The sequence below is a fragment of the Spea bombifrons genome, chromosome 11, assembly GCF_027358695.1.
Source record: "Spea bombifrons isolate aSpeBom1 chromosome 11, aSpeBom1.2.pri, whole genome shotgun sequence".
Lineage (NCBI taxonomy): Eukaryota > Metazoa > Chordata > Amphibia > Anura > Pelobatidae > Spea > Spea bombifrons.
In genome coordinates this window covers 4,679,335-4,702,563 of record NC_071097.1, presented here as the reverse complement: position 1 = coordinate 4,702,563, position 23,229 = coordinate 4,679,335, and the positions used below count along the sequence as shown (strand labels likewise).

Genomic DNA, 23,229 nt, shown 5'->3' with positions numbered 1-23,229 from the left:
CCACATTGGGGACCTGGAAGTCACAGATAACCAAAGGTAAGTTTATTTTCAACACCGGCTCGGCCCACCCGAACCGTTGATAAGCTGCGTGTAGACTTACCGCGGGGCTTCATCCTCGTGGCTCGAAGCCCATTTGTACGACTCGGCATATCCAGTGTACTCGCTGTACTGCTCGGCGCCTGCGCAAAAGATTAAACGCATTGACACAATCAACGTTATGAAACAAAAGCATTAAAAGGAACAAAAGTAATAAATAAATAATAATAATAATAATAAAAGGTTTTGAAGAAAAAAAACAATATGAATGAAACTGGTCAATTAACATTTCTGATCTGCAGCCCCCCCCCAAAAAATCCTAGATACATCGCCAGCTGATTCTAGACACAACAAACATCAGCCAGCATAAAAAAACAAATTGCGCATTTTTATTTATTTTCTCTTTTTTTTTTTTTTTAAAAAAAATTTGATTATTTTTAATTCAGAGCAAAATATTGTTTTTTTTTATTTTGTTATGTATTCATTAAAATGAACCATTTTCACCTGTATGGAATAGGTTCAAAAATAAATAATTAAAAAAATAGGGAAAATACTGCATTTCGGAAAAGATGACATGCCATATCCAGTGTAGTCATACACTTTTTTTTTTATATATTAAAAACCGCTATTAACATTCAGAGCTAAAAGGGCTTGGGCAGCGGCCAATCAGCATTTGTGTTAAAGTGACCCAGACTTTCACAAGTTAAACAAAATCCAGGATGAGAAACCCAGTTCCTAGCGCTGTATAACGATTGTGCTTCAGCTATTAACTCGGGCTAAAAAAAAATAAATAAAAAAAAAAAATTAAAAAAAAATTATAATAAAATAATAATAATAAAAAAAAAAAAATATATATATATATATATATATATATATATATATAATAAAATTCTATAAAAAAAAAATAGAGACATTAAGACTCCTGCAATAACCATTATAAAGCTGATGCTATGCAGATGCAGCAAGAACCGCAACAAATTGAATTTAATTTCAATTTCTCAAGCTCTTGTGCAAATTAAAGCTGCATAGTTACGTCCATTAGAGCGGAGTCACAAAGCCCCCGTCATACGGAATGTGATTTATTGGGGGGGGGGTGCGGCACGAGTTCAGAACGAGGAGACAGAAATGGGAGATGGAAGCCAGCCAGCCATCTAGTTGGGATGATGAAATGGTCGTTTCCATTAACGGAACAGAACATCGTATCGTTGTAATTCATTAGCAGACGCGCTAATAAAGTAAAGTGGATTGGAAAAAGAAAAAAAAAACAAAAAAAAACGCTCAGTAAATTAGAACCTGCTTGTCCTTTTTGCCCGTTTTTTTTATGTATTTTCTTTTTAATTATTTAGCAGTTTTTAAGACTATGTTCAGTTGAAATTGGGTGATTAAATATATTTTGTAAAGGGTAAAAGTTCTCATAAAACAAGCAGAATGACGGAGAAATTACATTATTTGCCAAAAATAAATGAAAAAAAAAATGAAATTAGAAAACTTTTTACAGTCATAACACACGCCACTCACTCTTCTAGATATTAATTACATTAATTTTTACCCGTATTTCTTTATAGGTTTAAAGACTATGGATGATCTTCTTTGAGTTAAATTTGTGGTGTTTTAGAAGCCAAAATAGGGGCAAAGCCAAAGACGCTGTGTACAAGACGGCAACGTTTAACACATTAGATGCACCCCCTAAATAGTACGACACTTCAAAGGAGAACGTCCACCATGTTTCCCCCGTACGTGGCATATTGTGGCAGAAGAGCAGGAACCTACATGGTTCCCCCTGTGTGTTTTACCTGCATTTGGGATGAATATTCACGTGATTACGTGTCACTACCCAAATGTAAAGGTAGTGTAATCATACCGAAAATGTGTGTCTGCAAACTAAGCTGCCGATGCACACCCAAGTATGTATGTGTGTGTGTGTATGGATAAATGTATGTACGTACGTGTATATATAATGTGTATAAATTTGTGTACACGTGTGTCTGTGTACGTATGAATAAATGTATGTATGCCTGTATGTATGTGTGTGTATATATAGTATGTATAAATGTATGTACGTGTGTGTGTAAGTATAAACGTATGTACGTGTGTGTGTATGTATAAACGTATGTACGTGTGTGTGTATGTATAAACGTGTGTGTATGTATATAGTGTGTATGTATAAAGGGCACTGATCCATGGCAGCTGTCCTTTAAATGATGATGGAAAGACAGATGTGGTTCGCTCTATATGTTATGATCTCCGCTGTGGCTAGTGGTTTTTTTTTTTCTCAGATTTCACTGCATATGAAACGGACCAAACCTCCAGTTATACACAGATGACAGCAGAAAAGAACCAAGCGGCTCGTCTCCTCTGCCCCCGCGAGTCCCAGTGAGCATAAAACAGCCGGTAACAAATCATTTACAAACCTCGCCGGGTTTCTGAAGCAATTCAACAGTAACTGGCGTAAGAGTCTAATGCCGATGAAGCAACACCGAACACAGCTTTGCTTAAAGCGACCACAAACAAATTATCATTATATATATATATAACAATAACAACCAGCAAGCGTTTGCACAGTCAGCGGCACACCAAAGTAGTAGTCAATCACATTTATTGTTAGAGCAGGCGTAAGATTGGCTTCTGGTACTTCCATTGACAAGAATGCAAATTTTACTTAACTGAAAATGCAGTTGATAAGTGGAGCAGCCTCCCATCCAAAGTGGTAAAGGTTAATATAAAGAGGGAACTTAACTATGCATTGGATAGGCATTTGGCTCCTGAAGACGAGACCAACGACCGACTAGCGTTTGAGTCTTTACAGCCGGGAAAAACAGGCCGGATGGTTCTTTATCCGCCATCAAATTCTGCGTTTCGGTATTTACTAACCTGTAATGATAAGGCACTCGTTGGGATCCAAGGATTCTGTAAACAGCCGTGATATGATCAGTTCAGGATTGATGATGAAGCGGATTTCTTCCTGAACTAAACCTGAGCCGATAACGCCTCCCCCGACGTAGCGGTTGGCAAAATCCACCTGTTGAGAGGTCGACGTGTCTGTTAATATGTTACATGTTGCAGAGCATGACATTTAAATTAAATATTCGGAGCGATTAGCGGGAGGAAGAAAGACGACAAGAAGAGGCAAGAGAAGAAGCAGAGCTGCATGAAAGAAGACAGACACAGAGGCAGAATGAGAAAATGTGAAAGAATGAGTGAGCGTGAGAGCATGAATGAGACGGAAATTTAAAGTAACGGTGAAAAGCAAATGAAAATTTGTAGCTCTCTGCCTCGTTTTCATTTGTTTCGTACAAATCCGAACGCACACTTCTAGTGACTGGATGATAATCCTTAAAACACCACCAAAAGAAGCGTCATTTCATTCCTTTCCTTGGGTTTTATTTTTGAAATCAAGGTTAGAGAGTCCATATCACTCAGTTTGCCCAAAACTAAAATATTTTCAATTTAATAGGTGGCTTCTAACTTCATCATAATTGCATTTTATGTGAATTAAAAGGAAAAAAATTGGAGCTCTGCCCCTTTGACTACTCTCGTCTAATCCGGAATAAATAGTGATTTTTAAATTAACAAAATAAAAAAAGCCCCCAAAAACCAAAGTCCTACGTCTTGAAGGACATTTATGTTCGCATCACGCTTTCCATTGCTCGGAAATGCTCTGCCAGGACAGTTACAACCATCAATCACTCGTCAACGGCTGAACTAGGAGACCCCAAGCTGTCCGTGTCGAGCGCTCACGCGTCACGTTTCAGCCAAGGGTCACCGGCCTAGATGCTGCAGCAGAAAAACAGGTCCCAGGGACCGCTCCGGCTCTGTCAAAAGACGCAGAGCAGTCACTTACGTGTGAATACGATGTACTCCTAAACTATGAACAGCTCTGGGGAAATGTCAGATGACGGAGAGGAAGGCAAAAAACGATTCACGGAGGAAGCAGGGGGAATAAACCAGTTTGGTATAAACGATGCAGCTGTATATAGGATAAATCGCACGATACCCCTGACTGGGGTATGCAAGCGATGGCGCAAGACAATGCACCATTCGCCATATCGTCCACGTGTCCCTGCTTACCGTATAGTTATATTCATGTAAGACTCACCTGCAGCATGCCATGCCCATTGCCTTCAATCGTACCTTCACAGGTGACATGGATTTTAGTCAACTTTTTAGGAGATCTGCAAAATCGAAAACAAAAGCGGTCAAGAACACCAGTATGATAACACACCGTCCGTAAGCAATGCTTGTAAGTCAACAACGGCAGTAAATCCTACGATGCCTGCTTCACCGATCTACGCGTAAACAAGCGGTGTTTACGTCAACAAATATCGTTTGCCGAACCGTCAACGCTAGATATGGCGTCCAACAGCTCCGAAGGATCGGACCATGCCGGCAATCTGTCCAGCGGGACAGAACTCTAGCAATTAATGTGGAGGGGATGAGGCTCGGTCTTCCTGCAGAGTGTTTCACATAGGAACACCCTGCGGAGAATAAGGTCAGGTGTTAACGCGCGCCTCGATTCTGGGAATTATAGGCCTACCGGACATTTACCCCATCTTTTTTTGGGATAAAAGATGGGGTAAATGGGTATTCATCTGTGCTCGCTTTTGGCCTTCTAAAGATCAGGGGCAATCTATGACGTAATTACATCAAAAGAATTACCTGCCCATCTTGATGCTTTTTTATTTTTAATATTTCATTAAAAAAAAAAAAAAATCAAAATATACAATTAAAAACAGTAAGTATTCACAATAACGTTGCCACAGCTATGAAAGGAAAAAAGGCTCACCTTTCCCACTGCGGAAAGCTCTTAAGACACTGCCTCGTGAATGTCACAAGGCCTGTGGGACCTGAGATTAAGCGAGGGGGAAAAAAAGTAAATATTTAATTATGCGTTCATTACGATCTTGGCCAAAAAAAAACAAAAAAAAAACCCCTAAAAGTTGTACTTACTTTTATTTGTAACCCTTCGAAAGTAACAAAAGAGTGTTTTCAATTTTTCAGATTTTCTTGGGTTTCTTCCTTCAAATAATCTGAAATAATAATGAATAAATAAAAAAAAATATTAAAAAATAAAATAAATGTTAAAAAAATAATTATATTCACTTTTTTAATATTCTGTACATTGAATCCTGCCAATCATCATCCCTGCCTTCGCCAACAGCATAGCCGGATCATTTTATCCAAATTGTCCTCCGTTACCCATCATCCCCCTAGCAGAGACTGCAGTAGAATTCTACCGTCGGCCCAAGCAGGAAGTTAAACGTACTTCCTGTTCTCGGTGTAGGTGGCTTTATCGCATTGTGCAAGATACTGCTAAATCACAGCTCCTCGAGTTATTCACCAAACAGGGAGCAGAGCGGGTTAAATGGGGACGTGAAAGCAAAACGCCAGCTTTCATAAAGCGCGACAGAAAAACGTGGAGTATTTTATTTATAGTTAAATTAAAAAAGTTTTACGCATTGGTGTAAGAAGTGGGATTACGGCCGACATGACTGATCTAAGAACCATTTGTGTTAAAAATGTAAAAAAAAAAACATTTTTAAGAGGATATTTCATTCCCTAAATTTCTAAATTTTGAACACAATATCTGTTCTGCTCGCTACATTTGTCATGACTAGAGCTCAAGCGCTGTAGGCCCAAGGCCGTGCATAATTAAAAAATCACGTACATCGGGATGGATTGGATGTTTTAAATAAATCTATCGTAGGTAATGCAGATTGCCATGGACAAAAATTAGACAAAATGAAGAGGGAAAAAAAAAGGGCAAATTTTTTTAGAAAAAAAATGAAATAAAATAGTAATAAATCTTGGTTTAATTAACATGAACCAATCAAGGCTGTTTTTATTTAATTACTTGTGATTCATTTATCTCCGGGGTAAAATCCGGGCCATTTTCATGGTTTTCAATCGACGCTAAGTGAAAATTTCAGATAAAATATATAAAAACACCATATGCGGTTCCTAAGCCTAAAAAAAATAAAATAAAAAAAAAATAAAAATAAAAAAATAGTAGGGAGGCATTCATCAAATAAAAGCTCCTGTCCATGCAGTATATACTTCAGGATCAGACTCGAACGCCTTGATGTCCGACGGCAGAGGAACCGGTCTTAGAATAATGGAGATGCACTTTATAGCGGGAGTAGGTCGGCTGAAAGCATTACTTCCAGCCACCCGGGGGTAAAGTTTATAGAAGTCTCAACACAAGAAACATTAGCCTGCAGAGACGAGGACAGAGCGGGCACGCCGCGCGGAAATAATGTCATCCGACGGACAAACAATAGAAGGAGGACTGCAGCTTCCCGGTCGTTCTGGGACGGTAATTAAAGATTTCAGGACATTCTTTTTTTTTTTTCTTTTCTTCTTTTTGTAAGAAGTCGGGCTGAATGCTGACCCAGTAGATGCCATGAGAACGATTGTCTTCATCCTCTACGGAATAGATATTTTTGTGACTCCTTATTTATTTTTGTGCGTGGTTTGCTTAGCCTCCGACAGTAAAAAAAAATAAAAAATAATAAAAAGTAAAAAAAATAAAATAATAATTATATATATAAAATATATATATATATATATATATATATATATATATATATATATATATATATATATATATATATATATATATATATATATATATATACACACACACATTTATATTTAGGAAGGACAAACGTGGTTTATGCCATTTATTGTTACACAATGATTAGAGAACTTACCCGGAAAGTGTTTATTGATTAACCGATTGATGGGGTATTTATAATAAGTATTTATTTTTAACAGGCTGAAACAGACATATAAAAAAATGTAATTTTAATAAAAAGTTTAATAATAATAATAAATATTTCTCAATTATTTTTTTTATATGCATTCTTTGCTGGCGAGGCTGCAATGGACAGATTGTTGAACGTTAGAGATTCACTACATTAATTGATGCAACGTCAAAAAAATGGTTAATTGGGGAACTTTAACGCAATGGAAGTATAACATGCGGATTGTGGCACGAAGAGACGAGCTGACCTGCTGACCCAATTCTTCACTGGAGAGGAGGAATAAAAAAAGATAATTGATGTAGACCAGGGCTCGCCAAACCTGGGAGTGCCAGGTCGCCATGGCGACTAGAAACCACCTCTTGGCCCCCGGGGCTTTGCGGGACAAGGGGGGTAAAAACTGTCCAGAGCTGCCACCGTGAATCCGGCACCCTACACCCGGCCCAGCGGGGTCACGTAACGCACGTCACGGCCCCCGCAGAAACGCGTAGGGTGCCGAGTTCACTATACAGAAGATATGCAGCAGCGTGGCAGGCCGCCACGAGGTGAAAGTGAGTGCTGTATGTGAGTGTATACTGCGCTCAGAGTCAGAGTGTGTGTACGTGTACTGTGCCAGAGTCAGTGTGTGCGTGCATGCGTGTATTGAAGTCTGTATGTCTACTGTACTGTAGTGGCAGATTCAGTGTGTATGTAGTGTGTATTTATACATATATGTATAGTGTTAGCAAGTGTGTGTGTTTTTGGATAGTGTGTGTGTATAAGTGTGTAGCGTTAGCGTGTATGGTGTTGTGAATGCGACAGTATGGCTTTAGCATTAGCGTGTATGTCAGCATTTAGTGTGTGTTCAGGTGTTAGTGTGTGTGCGTGTAAGACTAATAGTTAAACATACAAGCTTGAGTCTTTACGGTGTTAAATACCCCTTCCATTTGGGGGTTACCTGCATTACTGTATTAAGCGGTGCAGCACCGAAGAAAGGTGGGTTTTAGGTCGCTTTGCTCCAATAAAGATCCTTTAACTGTAGACCAGGGGGTAATAAATGGTTTGCACCTAAATTTTGGGCTGACTCCAATATCCGAACCAAATTTGTTAATTCCCGAAATACAAGGATTGCTACCGACAGCCAAAGCTTTCACTGAAAATTGTAAGTCAAGGAGAAGGTGAGGAGGAAGGATAGAGACCCAACGTATACATGGACTGCTGCCCGGAGCCTTCATCGGAGCGTGCGAGTAAATCGGGAGAAGGAGGTAAAGAGATAAATGATGGAGACCCAACGTATACAAGGACTGCTACCGGAAGCCTTCATTGGAGGGAATTGTGAGTGAAAGAGAAGAAGATATAATGGACGGAGACCTTGGGGGAAACGGAGGCAAACTACTATACAGCAACAAACAGGCCGAGCTGCCAGACGACGGTCGGATTCTTCCATGCAGCAAACTCTATTAGCAACTCCGTGTTTTGCTTTACTGTCCTGCTGTCAACGTTAATTCACTCAGAAGCGGGCAGCACGCGGGATTCCAGGCCAATCGGCCCTCATTAGCCCAATCTAAGGCCATTAGCGTATAATGTGTTTTTGTATTTTGGATAATTGGTATCAATGTCCTCGCTCGACTCCTCCTGTTTATTCTCAAGCTACGGCAATTACACTGCGCAAAGCCCCCCCCCCCCCGAAAATAAATCTCCCCTAAAATGTTTCTCAACTGAAGTAACGGAGGAGACTGTTGTGCTTTGCAACCCTTAAAGGACTGCGTGTGGCCCGGGATCAGCGTGTTACACGCGGGGGATCAGCGTGTTACACGCGGGGAATCCGACATTCAGAAAGAGCACATAATGGACGAGACCCTGTAAGTCATTCCCCCTTTCCTATCACAAATTCCGGATATTTCCTCCCTCAGCATAAACCCCAGCGCTGTATACAGTAATATAACCCCCCAGCGCAGTTATATAACACCCCCCAGCGCTGTATACAGTAATATAACCCCCAGCGCTGTATACAGTAATATAACCCCCAGCGCTGTATACAGTAATATAACCCCCCAGCGCTGTATACAGTAATATAACCCCCCAGCACTGTATACAGTAATATAACCCCCAGCACTGTATACAGTAATATAATCCCCAGCGCTGTATACAGTAATATAACCCCCAGTGCTGTATACAGTAATATAACCCCCCAGCGCTGTATACAGTAATATAACCCCCAGCGCTGTATACAGTAATATAACCCCCCAGCGCTGTATACAGTAATATAACCCCCAGCGCTGTATACAGTAATATAACCCCCCAGCACTGTATACAGTAATATAACCCCCCAGCACTGTATACAGTAATATAACCCCCAGTGCTGTATACAGTAATATAACCCCCAGTGCTGTATACAGTAATATAACCCCCCAGCGCTGTATACAGTAATATAACCCCCAGCGCTGTATACAGTAATATAACCCCCAGTGCTGTATATAGTAATATAACCCCCAGCGCTGTATACAGTAATATAACCCCCAGCGCTGTATACAGTAATATAACCCCCAGCGCTGTATACAGTAATATAACCCCCAGCGCTGTATACAGTAATATAACCCCCAGCACTGTATACAGTAATATAACCCCCAGCGCTGTATACAGTAATATAACCCCCCACCAGTGCTGTATACAGTAATATAACCCCCAGCACTGTATACAATAATATAACCCCCAGCGCTGTATACAGTAATATAACCCCCAGCGCTGTATACAGTAATATAACCCCCAGCGCTGTATACAGTAATATAACCCCCAGCGCTGTATACAGTAATATAACCCCCCAGCGCTGTATACAGTAATATAACCCCCCCAGCACTGTATACAGTAATTAAACCCCCAAGCGCTGTATACAGTAATATAACCCCCCCAGAGCTGTATACAGTAATATAACCCCCAGCGCTGTATACAGTAATATAACCCCCAGCGCTGTATACAGTAATATAACCCCCCCAGCGCTGTATACAGTAATACCCCCCCAGCGCTGTATACAGTAATATAACCCCCAGCGCTGTATACAGTAATATAACCCCCCAGCACCGTATACAGAAATAACCCCCCCCAGCACTGTATAAATTAACCCCCCAGTGCTATATACGGTAATATACCCCTCGGCAGCGTTCTATACGGGATGTATATTTCTTGTCTGGTGCTGCCCCTCAATAGCCAACGTTTTATACCAACACGACTGGCGTCTCGAGGCGTGGCAAGGCACGGATCTCTCTCTCTCTCCCCCCTGTTTTGTTACCAGCGGTGGTCATGCGCTGGAAGCCTCTACTGCCCTCTGCTGGGCAGGTAGGGAATTTCGGGCAGGTATATGTCATAATATAAAGGCAACGAGGATGCCTCATCGGTTCACTACTAGAAGAGTCCAATCACTTCGAAGCACTAAACGTGCGGCTTAAAAACCCCACAGAAGCCTCCCGTTAAAATCTTCACAGATAAGTACATTGAAATATAAACTATTTTTATTTATTATTATTATTTCCGGAGGAGAAGTGTTAGAACAAGCTGCCACCTACCCCTGTGCCTCCATACAGTTACGCACCTACCCGCCGATACTAAGGAACAAGACCGTCGCCGGATCAGACGGCGTCAGAGCTTTAAATAAAACATTCTTAAAAACACCAGGTGAATGGGAAATGGAGTAATTGATTAATTACTTGTAGCGTAGAGATTTTTTTTTTCCTCCCCGGTGAGTCAGATCTGCTTTTACAAGAGCGTCAGTCACTCTGCTTCATTCTAATGGGTAGACGGATGCAACAAGAAAGCGGCCATTTATCTTGAGACGTCCGTCTCCCCGTACAATCAATGCTAATCACGTCGGGGTCCCGCGGAAAAGGTCGTGACAGAATACAATCAGACGTCGGGGACGTTCACGATATCGGACCTGACTGGGTTCTCGGGGAGGGATAAATGATATTACGGGCACTATTTATAATATAGGTAGGGGAGGGGGTATTGTCTGCAAGGTCTCTTCTCCAAATATTTTTGGAGTCTGCTGGTACAGCCGCAACTTTATATTTATTGTGTATGTATATATATATATATATCATATCATATATAATATATCATAATATATATCATATATATCATAATATATATCATATCATATATAATATATCATAATATATATCATATATAATATATCATAATATATATCATATATAATATATCATAATATATATCATATATAATATATCATAATATATATCATATATAATATATCATATATAATATATCATAATATATATCATATATAATATATCATATATAATAATATATATCATATCATATATATCATAATATATAATATATATCATATCATATCATAATATATATCATATCATAATATATATCATAATATATATCATATATAATATATCATAATATATATCATATCATATAATATATATCATATCATATCATATCATATAATATATATCATATCATATCATATATTTATATTATATACAGTGCTGGACATTCAGATAGAGCGTAGCCGTCCGTACCTGTTGAAGTTGATGTCGGGGTAGCTGGAGTAACCCGACCTTTTGGAATTATGCGGTGGGAAGGTGCAGAAGAACGCATTGGCCAACAGGCAAGCGATCTGTTTTTGAGACATCGTCAGCGAATGATTCATTCCTTTCTTCAGTAGCGGAATGGGCTGGAAAAGCAAAGAGGGAGGCGGAATGTTAAAAAAAAAAAGGAATCAGTTTATGGCGATTTGGAAAAACACAGACACTCAATGACATTCTGCGTAGAGGGGAGAGTAATTGGGCGCCTCTCGGCCGCTTCTTAAATCAAGGAGCCCTCTAAAGCCCGTGGCGATTGGTTACAGGCGTTTACTTTGATAGATTGCAGATATGTAATCAATAAAAATAATAACAGCAGGCCTTGGAATTATAGATCATCGCGAGCAATCAAGACTCTACCGCGCTACGAATACCCAACCAGTGGCGGGGTGAAATGTATTTCAAAACAATCGCGCGGTATTCTTAATCTTAATGCTCCCCGCCTCCAAATTAAAACAAAAAGGACTTATCTTAAGGTTTCATTCACATGCGCATCACGGTCCGAGGCAACACTAACATTTAAAGTAAAATTACTTTCTTAAAGAAAGGCCTACTGCTTTCCTTTCATTCATCAAAAACAACAGAACTTGTTTGCTTGGCTTTTCATTCAGCGCTGCAAAATGTTTTAGCTTGTGGATCCAGAGATTGGTGGCATCCCGTGGCAGCAATATCCAATCAATTTCCTTTCCTGATGGCATCTTCTACCTCCTCCCGCCCTTTGCAAAGGCTGCCCCGGCCAATCGACCACAACCAGCAACTTTGCAATAGGGGAGAGGCGACAATGGGGAGGAATAATCAACCATATCCAGAGAAGAGGTACCTTTCTCCACGGTATACACATAAAAGGAAGTTTCTATTACATATTAATGGCATTTTTTTTTTTTTTTTTTTTTTATCTGTGATCATTGCATGGGTTTAGTTAGAATAAAAAAAGAATTTGATGCGAATGAATGAAATTAGCAAGTTGTGGTACTTTGTACAGGGAAGAAAAACCTCTCAAACCAATAAAAACTGTTAAAAAAACATCCAACATAGATGAAGTGCTTGATTTTAGACACCGGCCCATAAAATCTATAACCAGCGTGGGTCATTGGTCATTATGGCGAGGAGAGAAAAAATATAAAAATAATAATTCGTTTTCCAGTTACCGATGATGCGTTACTGTCCTCTGTAAATTACGGGGGGAAATAAGGAAAAAAGAAGGAAAAAAATAAATAATCGATATATTTAATGATGGATCATTCACCATCGCTGCTGGTTTCTAATCAGAACAGAGAAAAGGCGGGTGCTGTCCATTTATCTCTATTACGGAGCAGCGCTTCCCAGCTGATGAATGACTCCGCTGGTTTCGGCTCAATGTATCCAATCCAAAGCCGGTTTAGCTACCGGTCCGGCCTCAGCCCGTTTAGGATTTCTGTTTCGGGTAACGAGAAGAGACAAAACTGCTTCTCGCATTTAGAGGGCAATAAATCACAGGGAGAGCATAGACCGAGGGCGTTCTTAATGAAGGGGGCGGTTCTGAAGACTCCCCCTCCCCCATCTCCAGAAGGACATTCATACACCGGGGAGAGTTACTAAAAGTAAATGGATTGCAGGATATAAAATGCGTCATAATCGGAAACCAGACGGCGAGAGGCTTGGTGGAATTTACTTTACTGAGAGGGTGGTAGATAAGTGGAACCGCCTCCCAGCAGAAGCGGCAGAGGGCAATACATTGAGGGAATTTTAACCTGCGTGGGATAGGCCTATGGCTCCTGAATCTAAGACGAGATCAAGGACTATAACCGACTTATTACACAGGGCCGACGACACCCTCTGGTTTTCAGGTCTGACCCTGTTTAAAGCTGCTGTTCCACTAACATAAAATGGCACTCTCTAGTATGGGGGGGGCTTCCTTTCTTCTTAATGTTTAAGCACATAAAAAAAAAAAACAGAACATTACCATAAGTGGGTTTCTGGTTTGACGACAATAGCCTATCGGTGCCTACAGTTGTGTCACATGACAATTAAGGGTTCCCGGCAAAAATGATCAATCGGGGCAAAATTTGACATTAAAGAAGTTAAAGACGTATCTCAAAGGGATTGGGAGTTACCCAGCGCTACGAAAAGGGTTTCCAATGCTGGATTTAGTGTACAAAAGGGTTAATCGCAGCAAGAGTAGGATCAGCGAGGAAGACACTGCTGGGTATTTTATTATTATTATTAACCCTACGTGTTACTGGCGATGCTTCCTTCGTCCCAGACCAGGACAACTTGGATTCACTAATTATTTGTCTAAACGGAGAAAAAAACCCCCAAAAATAGAGAGGTAAACTCTCCAAACAATAGTAAGAAAGCAGCAGGGAGTATACTGACGGCAGAGAAACTTCAGATATGATATAGTAAGCGAAATCTCGGCAGCCTCATGCTTCATTACACCAACGTCAAAGCTGTTTACGGGAACAAAACAAACAAACAAACAAAAAAAAGTGTTGAACTTTCTGATTTTGTGGATTCCCCCCTCTTTTTATTGTTATTTTTTGACAGCGTGAATTTCATCAAGCGGAAAGAAATATGCAAGCAGACAAACACCGGAATAGATCTGCGAGAGAATGAACGGGGGGGCAGGAATTGGAAATGAGGCATTGAAGCTTCGGGACGTGAAATATGGTTTCGTTATCGCGGCAGGAGGAGGGAATGCAAGCGATTTACTAAACTAAGCTATACACATAGTGCATACCTACACATATATACATACATGACATGTGTACTGTATGTAAAAGCGAGAATGCCTTTAAAAACAAGTTGTCTTTGTGCTGAAGATGGTCCTTAATGGCTGCGGTTGTATGTTTGGGGGTCACGGTCAGACCGCAACATGACCACAACCCCAAACATACTGCTACAGCCATTAGGAGTCCTGGGAGTGGCGGTATGGCCCCCACGGAGCCCCGAGGGCAACGTCGCCGAGTCTGCCTGGGATTACATGGATAACATTACTCTGCGCATGGGGCGGAGGACCAGACACGAGATCGCCCCCCGATACACGAACTCGGTTATTGCTACGCGTTACGAAGGCGAGAGAATCCCTGCGACCCAAGGCAGGGCGTCCCTCTCACCATTGGCCCAAGTCAGTAGAATGGGTAGTCCGGCTATGCCCGACCTTTGCACCGACCTGAAATATCTCCCACAATATAGTAAAGGAAAAAATAATAATATTATTTATTATTATTATTTAATAATAGTAATAATAATAATAATAATAATATTAATAATAATAATAGTAATAATATTAATAGTAATAATAATAATACTATTAATAGTAATAATAGTAATAATAATAGTAATAATATTAATAGTAATAATAATATTAATAGTAATAATAATAAAGCTGAATACTATAATATTCTGATCATTATCAGACAAACCACCTTGAGCGTAATTCCTGGCCGGATTGTGGCCCTTGGGGCCTGGAGTGGAACATCAAGGATCTACAGTGTAGCCAACAGCTCATCAACGTCCAGCCGATGTAAGCAGCGCAAGCGACACCAGAACGATAAATGTTCACGGGAAGCAAGCGCTAACCATGACTCGCGGGCCTCGGCTATTCATCTGGATTAATCCCGGACGCCTCGTCCGTGAGCGGTGCCCCCCCCCCCGAGATATTACGAGGGCCGCGCCGATTACCTGCGTGCAGAGATTTGGAAGTTCAAGGGCCAACGCGGCCATCTTAGGCAGAACGACCTCGAAGAGATGGGATTGTTCGTCTTCATCAAGCGCCTGCAGGGAAGCAGAAGACAAAGACTTTGTGAAGCGTAAACAAGGCAATAAGGCAGCAAATCCTACACACAGATCAGGAGGCGGCGTTATCGCTGTTAACGCGCTACAACATGCGCGATTCTGAACTTAATCGGTCGTCGGTCTCGTCTTAGATTCCCTCGCCGGATTTAGCTCTACCACCTCTGCTGGGAAGCTGCTCTACTTATCAACCACTGTCTCTGTACGTTAAAACACGGTCTCACGCGGTTAATCAAATCCTTGCAGTTTAACCCTTTGGAGGAGTCAATACGCGCTCACTCATCTGACTCGTGACACTACATTAACGAAGCCAGCAAACCTTTGCCGACCTGTCGTTTCACCCTCTCCTCTAAAAGGCTTAATCACAAAAAAAAAAAAATTGAAAGGACTTTTAAGGCATTTTTTTCCACTTTTTAAGGCAGCAGCCTATCAGTGGTCATTCGTGGTCACGTGACAATTAAGTGTTCCCGGCAAAAATCACTAAGGTATGAATGACACGGGCCGCGTACCGTCTATGATTGAGGACTACATCAAAGCTATAGCTTGCCGCCGATGATTGGATGCCCCCCCTCCCCCGTGCGGTCAGGGGGGGTCGACACGCTGCATTTGAAGTGACACGTGAGTGGCGGGCTTACGGCATTCATCAGATTGTACGCCGTGGCCCCCGAACTCAGCTGTCGGCGTTTGATGGCTCTGGTAAAAAGCCTTGCAGACGGCAAAATGCTAACGAGACGCGCCCCCCTTCGGAAGAGGACAGGCGTCTAACGATATTCATTCCGTACGTCGAGTCGTTAAGGAGGGGAGGCATCCATCGATGCCAATTAAGCAAAAAGTCTTAATTAGAGCCACGGCCACGGAATGGCAACTGCATGCAAAGAGTGTCAGAACTCGGCGCTCCTCTCCCGTATTGTTATACAGTTTGCAGAATTTTGCTCTCGCGCTCCCCTCCCCCGACTTCAGATTGCTCTGTTTTGACTTTATAAAGCACCCCACTGGTGTCCCAATTCCACCCGTTTATATCAGAAGACTTGTTTAAAGGGACAGCCCAGTGTCCTGTGCAGCCCCACCAATGAAGAATGTATATTACGATACAACATGTAGGGGGGGGCTTTCGGAGAAGCTGCAGCACCAGAGCTGCACTACTCCTCTCCTTTTATGGTTTAGTTTTCACAGCACCTTTGATTGCTCGAAGAATCCAGTCCTACAGGAGCGCTTTCTAATGATGAACTTTTGTTTCATTTGTGACAGAGGATATACTTTTACATTCTTTGAAAATATGCCCCAGGTGACCGATGACGTAATAGTACGCACACTATATTTTATTTGAATATATATATTAATACTATATTTTATTTGAATATATATATATATATATTAATGCTCTATTTTATTTGAATATATATATATATATATATATTAATACTATATTTTATTTTTATATATATATATATATATAAATACTATATTTTATTTGAATATATATATATATTAATACTATATTTTATTTGAATATATATATATATATATTAATACTATATTTTATTTGAATATATATATATTAATACTATATTTTATTTGAATATATATATATATATATATATATAATTTTATTATATTTTATTACAAAAAAAACCCTCTGATCTTTTGCACCCTTTATTCCAAATCTCTACTAGCTGAAAAGGATCAAAAAAGGAAAAAAAAAAAAAAAAAAACTGCACAAAGCCTATTTGACAAACTGTCAAGAAGAATAGAAGCATTTTATGGCCGGATTTCTTCACCTGTAACTACACACTTCAATCCTTAGTTCATCAAACACGCCACGAGAGAGATGATCCGTCAGGCGGGGAGAAATAATTTATCACATCCGGCTAATTCGCTCGGCCATCTCCTCGGCTGAGCAATCAATCTCCCTGTTCTCGGTGATATTCCAATGAAGTAAAAGGCAAAAATAAAAAAAAAATCCTATTACGGATGGATGAGTAATACAGTAAAAAAAAAATAAAAAAAAATAATAATAATAAAAAAAAGCAATAATCCTGCAATACGGAGACTTCGAGAAATGAGGAAAAATAAAAACATCTGGTTTTTCCACCCCGAAAACTACTTTACATGGTACAATTAATTTGTTGTATAAGTGGAACAGCATCTTAAATCTTAAGTTTTGCGCATACTAATGATTAACGCAACGCTTTTATGTCCAAAATCTATCAAGCCTTTTCAGCTTCACGGCAGCCTATCGGTGGCCGCTTTGGTGTCACGTGACAATTAGAGGTTTCCCTGAGAAATACGACAGAATGAAATAATTATCTCCGGGAAGCAGAGCAGCAGCTTATACTTTCTTCCACGCGCAAATCAACGTACAAAATAAGTATATTCCACTTGGGCATTCGCAGAAATTTTAGGGAAGTTTGCCAATTTCGTTAGTTTTTTTCCACAACAAAAAAGAAAAATGTAATTTTTTGGTTCATTCCCGTAAAAGCAGGCGGTGACTTCTTTGGTATACCCTTCGGCAGTAAATGATTATTCATTCGCAATTACACGTATACACTGACCTTGGAATGTGCTGGAACCTACTATATATATACATGCGCAGGCGCGTAATGTAATCATTATCGAACCCCGGGCTTTCAGAGTGATTGCTTCATATCGACTGGTGGCTCTTTGACAAAATGCATTATGGGAGAACGCATGGGTGGCAGAAACGCGAACTAAAAGCCAAGACACGGCATAAATTTATCCGGCGATGACGTTTCTCATCATACGGCACTCAGGAAATTAATACAACAGGAATTTCTAATTCTTCCTCTATTCATTTACTGATAAGCAGGCCTTGTGCATTCCCGATGCGTACGAATTGCAAATTTGCAGATTTTTGGTAAATTCTGCTATTTGTACGTAGGCCCGAAAGTGAGGCAATGAAAAAAAAAAAACGCATAAAAAAAAAAAAGTCAGAATTTTGAGGGTCTTCATTCACTCACCCTCGCATTCTCATTCACTCTCCCACTGAATGTTTCTCCACCTTCTTTGGCGACCACTTACGCTTCTTCTATCGTCTCTTCTCCATTCTATCTGCAATCTTTACTCTGGTATCTTCTTCAAAATGGTGGTGCTGTCATCTCCTCAAATCGGGGATGAGAATATCTCCGAAATCGCAAACTGAGGACAACGTGGTGATATTCTCCTGATCCTCCAATCGGGGGAGAGGACGTCACCGCAAGCACTGCCATTTTGGTGGAAGTTGCCGGGTTATGTCCGCAGAGACAAAGAAAGGAAATACCAGATTAAGGATTGAAGAGAGAGAAAAAAGGACAAGAGACGCCCCTGGATTTTTGTCCGAAACGAGTGGGCAGGAAACAAAATGTGTTGCCGGAAGAAGAAAGGGCCACTACAAGACTAAGATCCAGATCCCCCGCAGCTCTGCAGGGGACCCAGATCCTCCTCTCCGGCAGCCGGTGAACGTCTGCGCTGCTACCCGACACTTCCGCCGGGCCTTCTATGACGGAGCGCCGCCTTCACATGACCTTCCGGTGCTCTGCCATAGAAGTCCCGGGTAGCAACGGAGGTTTTCTGCATCAGTAATTCGGGTGGGAGTGGGGTGGGGGTCATTTTTTGGGGGTATAAGGCATCTCAGAGAATCAATCAGAGAATTATCCAAAAAAATGTAGGCAAACCGGGAACGATACCAAAGACAAAATTAATTAAAAATATAATTATAAAATACACAAAATAACGATATACTTGTCGGTCTGTCCAAATCCGGCCCTCTACACAAACAAAAATGGACAGCACTGGTCTAGAGGTTCAATCGCACCAATACAAAAAGAGAAGTGTTTAACCCCTTAAGGACAATAGGGGTTTTTACTCGTAGTATATTGTGGGACAATGGCTCTTTTAACGTTTTTCAGTGTTACTGTTTAGCTGTGATTTTCTTCTCTCTCATTTCATGCTCCCACACATATTATATATTGTTTTTTTCAGGACAAACAGGGCTTTCTTTAGATACCATTCATTTTATCATATCATCTAATTTACTATAAAAAAAATGATAAAATATGGGGATTTTTTGTTAAAAAATTACTTTTTCTCACTTTTTAAACAGAAAACTTTTACTCATCTGCAAAAACTAATGAAAAAACCTACTAAATAGATTCTACTATTTGTCCTGAGTTTAGAAATACCCAATGTTTTTATGTTTTTTTGCTTTTTTCTGCACGTTATGGGGCAATAAGTACAGGTAGCGTTTTGCTATTTCAAAACCTTTTTTTCCAAATCTGGTAATTCTTCCCCCCATGTGCCATTTCGGGTATCTTTGAAGCCGGCCAATGCAATTTACCCCATCAAATCATATATTTTTAAAAACTAGACACCCCAAGGTATCTGAAATGCTGGTATTTTAACCCTTTCAATGCACTAATTTTACCACTACCCTTTGTGAAACTTTAGGGTAGTAATTCTTTTTGTATTTTTTTCACACATGTTGTACTTCAGGTATAAATTTATCGCTCCTGGTATATGTCCGTGTCACACAACACCCCAATATGTGTTCAGTAACATCTCCTGAGCGCAGCGATACCCCCCATGCATGGGTTTGTAGGGTTATTTGGGAGGTAAAAGGCTGCCTTTGTGAGGTGTGTATTTTTTTGCCATTTAGACATCTGCCCCATGTCCCATATTTGGGACATCTTTGAACCCGGCCAATTCAATTTACCCCATCAAATCATATATTTTTTAATACTAGACACCCTATGGGCATTTGTAATGCCAATATTTTAACTCTTTCCATAATGGAATTTTTGTAAAGATAAAAAATTTTAAATTATTATTATTAATATTATTATTAAAAACTTTTTTTTTTTTGGTGACAGTGGGTATTTTTACATGTTACCATATTTTTGACATTTTTTTGAAACATTTTTTAATTTTTTTTTTTTAATTTTTTTTTTTTTTACTAGTCACTCTCATTAGTGAGCTGGGCTCCATTGACCTTGCATGGTTGGATGCAGTACCTGCATTCAACCTGCAGGAGGAGCTCGAGAGTTCTCAAGAGGGTCTGGATTGACCCTCTGTGAACTCAAATCTCTTGTTAATGCCATCCTGTGAATGACGGCAACGTCATTCACAGGATGGCACTTGTGGTTGCTCCTCGGAGCAATCACAAGGCGATCGGGGGTCGGGGGGTTGTGTTGCTACATGCCTCGATACTGAGGCATGTCAGCAACACAGTTTATGCTTAGGAAGCGATTCCGATCGCTTCCTAAGCAGTTTTAGCCGGGCGCCGCCGCGATCATTGATGATCGGTGCGGCGGCGGCCATTTTTCTTCCGGGGAGGGCTGCCGAGGGCTGCCCTCCCCGGATCCACGGTCAGCCTCACTTGTGAGGCTTCCGTGGATGCTGCAAAGCCGCCGATCGCGGCGAAAACGCCGCGATCGCGGCGATGCAGCTATTTAACGGCAGCCCGTACATGTACGGGCATTGTCGTTAACCCGTTGCACGGCAACCCCGTACATGTACGGGGATTGTCGTTAAGGGGTTAATGTAAATAGTATGAAGACCGTGCGCGGCTCCACGGCGACACCTGGTGGACAAAAAAATAAACGCCAATCTACATAAAATCCCAGAGATCTTACGTTCAACAGACACAGGGGGTCTCAGGACTCAGCGACACCGTATCGCGCATGTATTTATTACATACACTCATACAACATATCTCATAGCTAGAGGGAGACGTCTCTGATTACATCTCACCTGGAGAATTGGGGACAGTTCCAGAGACCCCCCATCACCAAAAGGAGAGGGGGGGCAACTAAAACACTGGACAGAAATGGTCAGGAAAGACTAAAAGGGACTAAAGGCATTCAAACCAAGTACAAGAGGGAAGTTTGCTTCAAAAAAGAAGAGGTTAAAGTCTAGAAGTAGAGGGTCAGCGGCTTAGATGTAAGGTAGGGAGGTTTTTACTTTGCGGAGAGTGTGGTAGATAAGTGGAGCAGCCTCCCAGCAGAAGTGGTAGAGGCTAATACAGTGAGGGTATTAAATGCATGCATGGGATAGGCATACGGCTCCTGAATCTAAGACGAGACCAACGACTGATTAAGGTCTTTACAGCAGAAAAAATGGGCAGAATGATTGCCCGAAAGGGTCTGATCAGCCTTAAAATTCCGTTTTTTCGTTTTTTTTTATTTTTTACATACGATGCCTCGTTGCAGAGTACATTTTTTTCCTAAAGGAAATATAACCTACGACGTGTTCCGGAGAACAGAGCCACGGCCAACGAACGTTCAAATTCCCTGCCTGCCCGCGGACGTTCTTACGGCAGGCCGCGGTCGACCGGTTCCTAAACACGCCGGTGTCTAACGAAAACACGTTACCTTCTGGCAGAAATCCAGGAGGGCGGTGAAGTCCCAGTTTCTCGAATACGAGGAGTTGTATTCCAGGATCGCTTCCTGAAACGGACACGGAGAACAGTCATTAGAGCGACACAGCGGTGGGTAACAAGCATGTCGCGTGTAAAGATACCGCGCAGCATTCATAGTTATCACAATCAGACACGGCGGGACCTTAGCATGTTGTGTTTGCGTGTAAAGACACTGCGCGGTGTTCATAGTTAAAGGGCATCTAGATCACGATCCAGAAGCCATGAGAATATTCCTGGTGAAACAGCGCCACCTGGAGGCCGCGGCAGACAACGTAAAGGGACGATGCAGCCATCCTATGCAGTTTAATGAATGCAATTGCTGCGTAGTCCCCTTTACAAATACATGGTGGGGGGTTCTGCAGAATCCCCCCACATTCATTGTCCCCTTTCCCCTGGCCCCCCGGCTAAACGTGGTGCAGGAGATGCATTCATGCGATATACTCACCTGCACTCGGATTCAGGGCTGGCTCAGGGAAGGCTGCCTGCCGGGGACTGTTTGCATGCACCCATCGCTTTCAATGCAAGCACTTTCCTCCCAGTGACCGGCTGCTCCAAGCAGCCAATCACTGGCAAGAATAGTCGAGCTACGGATGACATGGGCAACTGCAGCAGCAGGGCGGCAGCTTCTGCGTCACATAACCGCTTTTTTAACAATAAAAAAATAAATAAAAACGTGCCTTAAGCTCCTGCGCACTCTCGATTCTTCGTCCAAGCGATCTAACGATGGACTTCCACCGGTTCCCAGAGGCCCATTCGCCGTTCTATAAGAAAACGAGTGTAAAACATTGAAAGGGACATCGTCGACAAACCGTTGCCGGCCATTCCCGCGCGGGCAAGCGCTCACCTTAGTGCTGTAGAACTCTTTGCTGCTTAGACAGGGCATCTTGACAAAGCTGTGGTCCCAGGGACCTTTGTAGCGAGGCGGATACGGCTCGGGCTCCGCGTTCTCCTGTAACCGGTCATACTGCAACAAGAAGGAATATCTGAGAGGCTGCCGTCCCACTCTGAGAACGCGTTATATGCCCCGGTATATAACGCGCACAAACCCCCGGGGGCATCCGTCATCCTATTCTTTCCTCGCTCCAGCAACATGTGTGCTCCACTCCCGCCCGTTACCGCAAACTCTAATTCACTCATTCATTCACAGATACTCATTCATTCCCTCAGTCACGCATACTGGTTCATACAAACTCCCAAACCCCCTTACCTGAACTGCAGATTTTCCCCACTCACTCATTCAAGGCTGCCTTTGCGCCGCTCGCACACAGCGTCTCTTCTCTGGAGCAGAGTCATGTGACCCAGCAGAGTCACGTGGCATAAATTCACGTGACTCCGCTGGGTTCCTGGGCGGAACAAGAGAAGAGACGCGCATCCCGATGCAGTCCTCTACCCCAGACCATCCATTTAAGTAGAATTTTTTTTTGTTTTTAAACTTTATCGCTAAATTCCTAGGAAACACGTGGACATTTTATCTTCTATAAAGAAGGGGGTCTTACCCGCACGGTGACGGTATGTTGGCCCGACTGCCTGAGGGGCGGCAGACGCAAGCCGCACACCGGCATCCTCTTCATCTCTTCGATGGGTGCGCCTAACCAGGTTTCATTTGTAGAATGGTACGGAGAGCTCAAAGGCTCTTTCCTACAGGTACAAAAAA

At 41.6% G+C, this 23,229-nt stretch overlaps 1 protein-coding gene across 1 annotated transcript in view; it reads right to left on the bottom strand.

Annotated features, from left to right (window-relative positions):
- PARG (poly(ADP-ribose) glycohydrolase) overlaps positions 1-23,229 on the bottom strand; it is a 44,131-nt gene that overhangs the window by 5,744 nt on the left and 15,158 nt on the right. The window contains exons 6-16 of the mRNA XM_053451132.1: positions 23,072-23,213; positions 22,420-22,539; positions 22,249-22,336; positions 21,529-21,599; positions 15,053-15,145; positions 11,327-11,481; positions 4,984-5,063; positions 4,820-4,880; positions 4,133-4,208; positions 2,908-3,055; positions 101-179 (exon numbers count right to left, since the gene is read on the bottom strand). Of these exons, the coding sequence (XP_053307107.1) occupies positions 101-179; positions 2,908-3,055; positions 4,133-4,208; positions 4,820-4,880; positions 4,984-5,063; positions 11,327-11,481; positions 15,053-15,145; positions 21,529-21,599; positions 22,249-22,336; positions 22,420-22,539; positions 23,072-23,213 (1,113 nt within the window). The remainder of the gene's footprint in view (positions 1-100; positions 180-2,907; positions 3,056-4,132; positions 4,209-4,819; positions 4,881-4,983; positions 5,064-11,326; positions 11,482-15,052; positions 15,146-21,528; positions 21,600-22,248; positions 22,337-22,419; positions 22,540-23,071; positions 23,214-23,229) is intronic.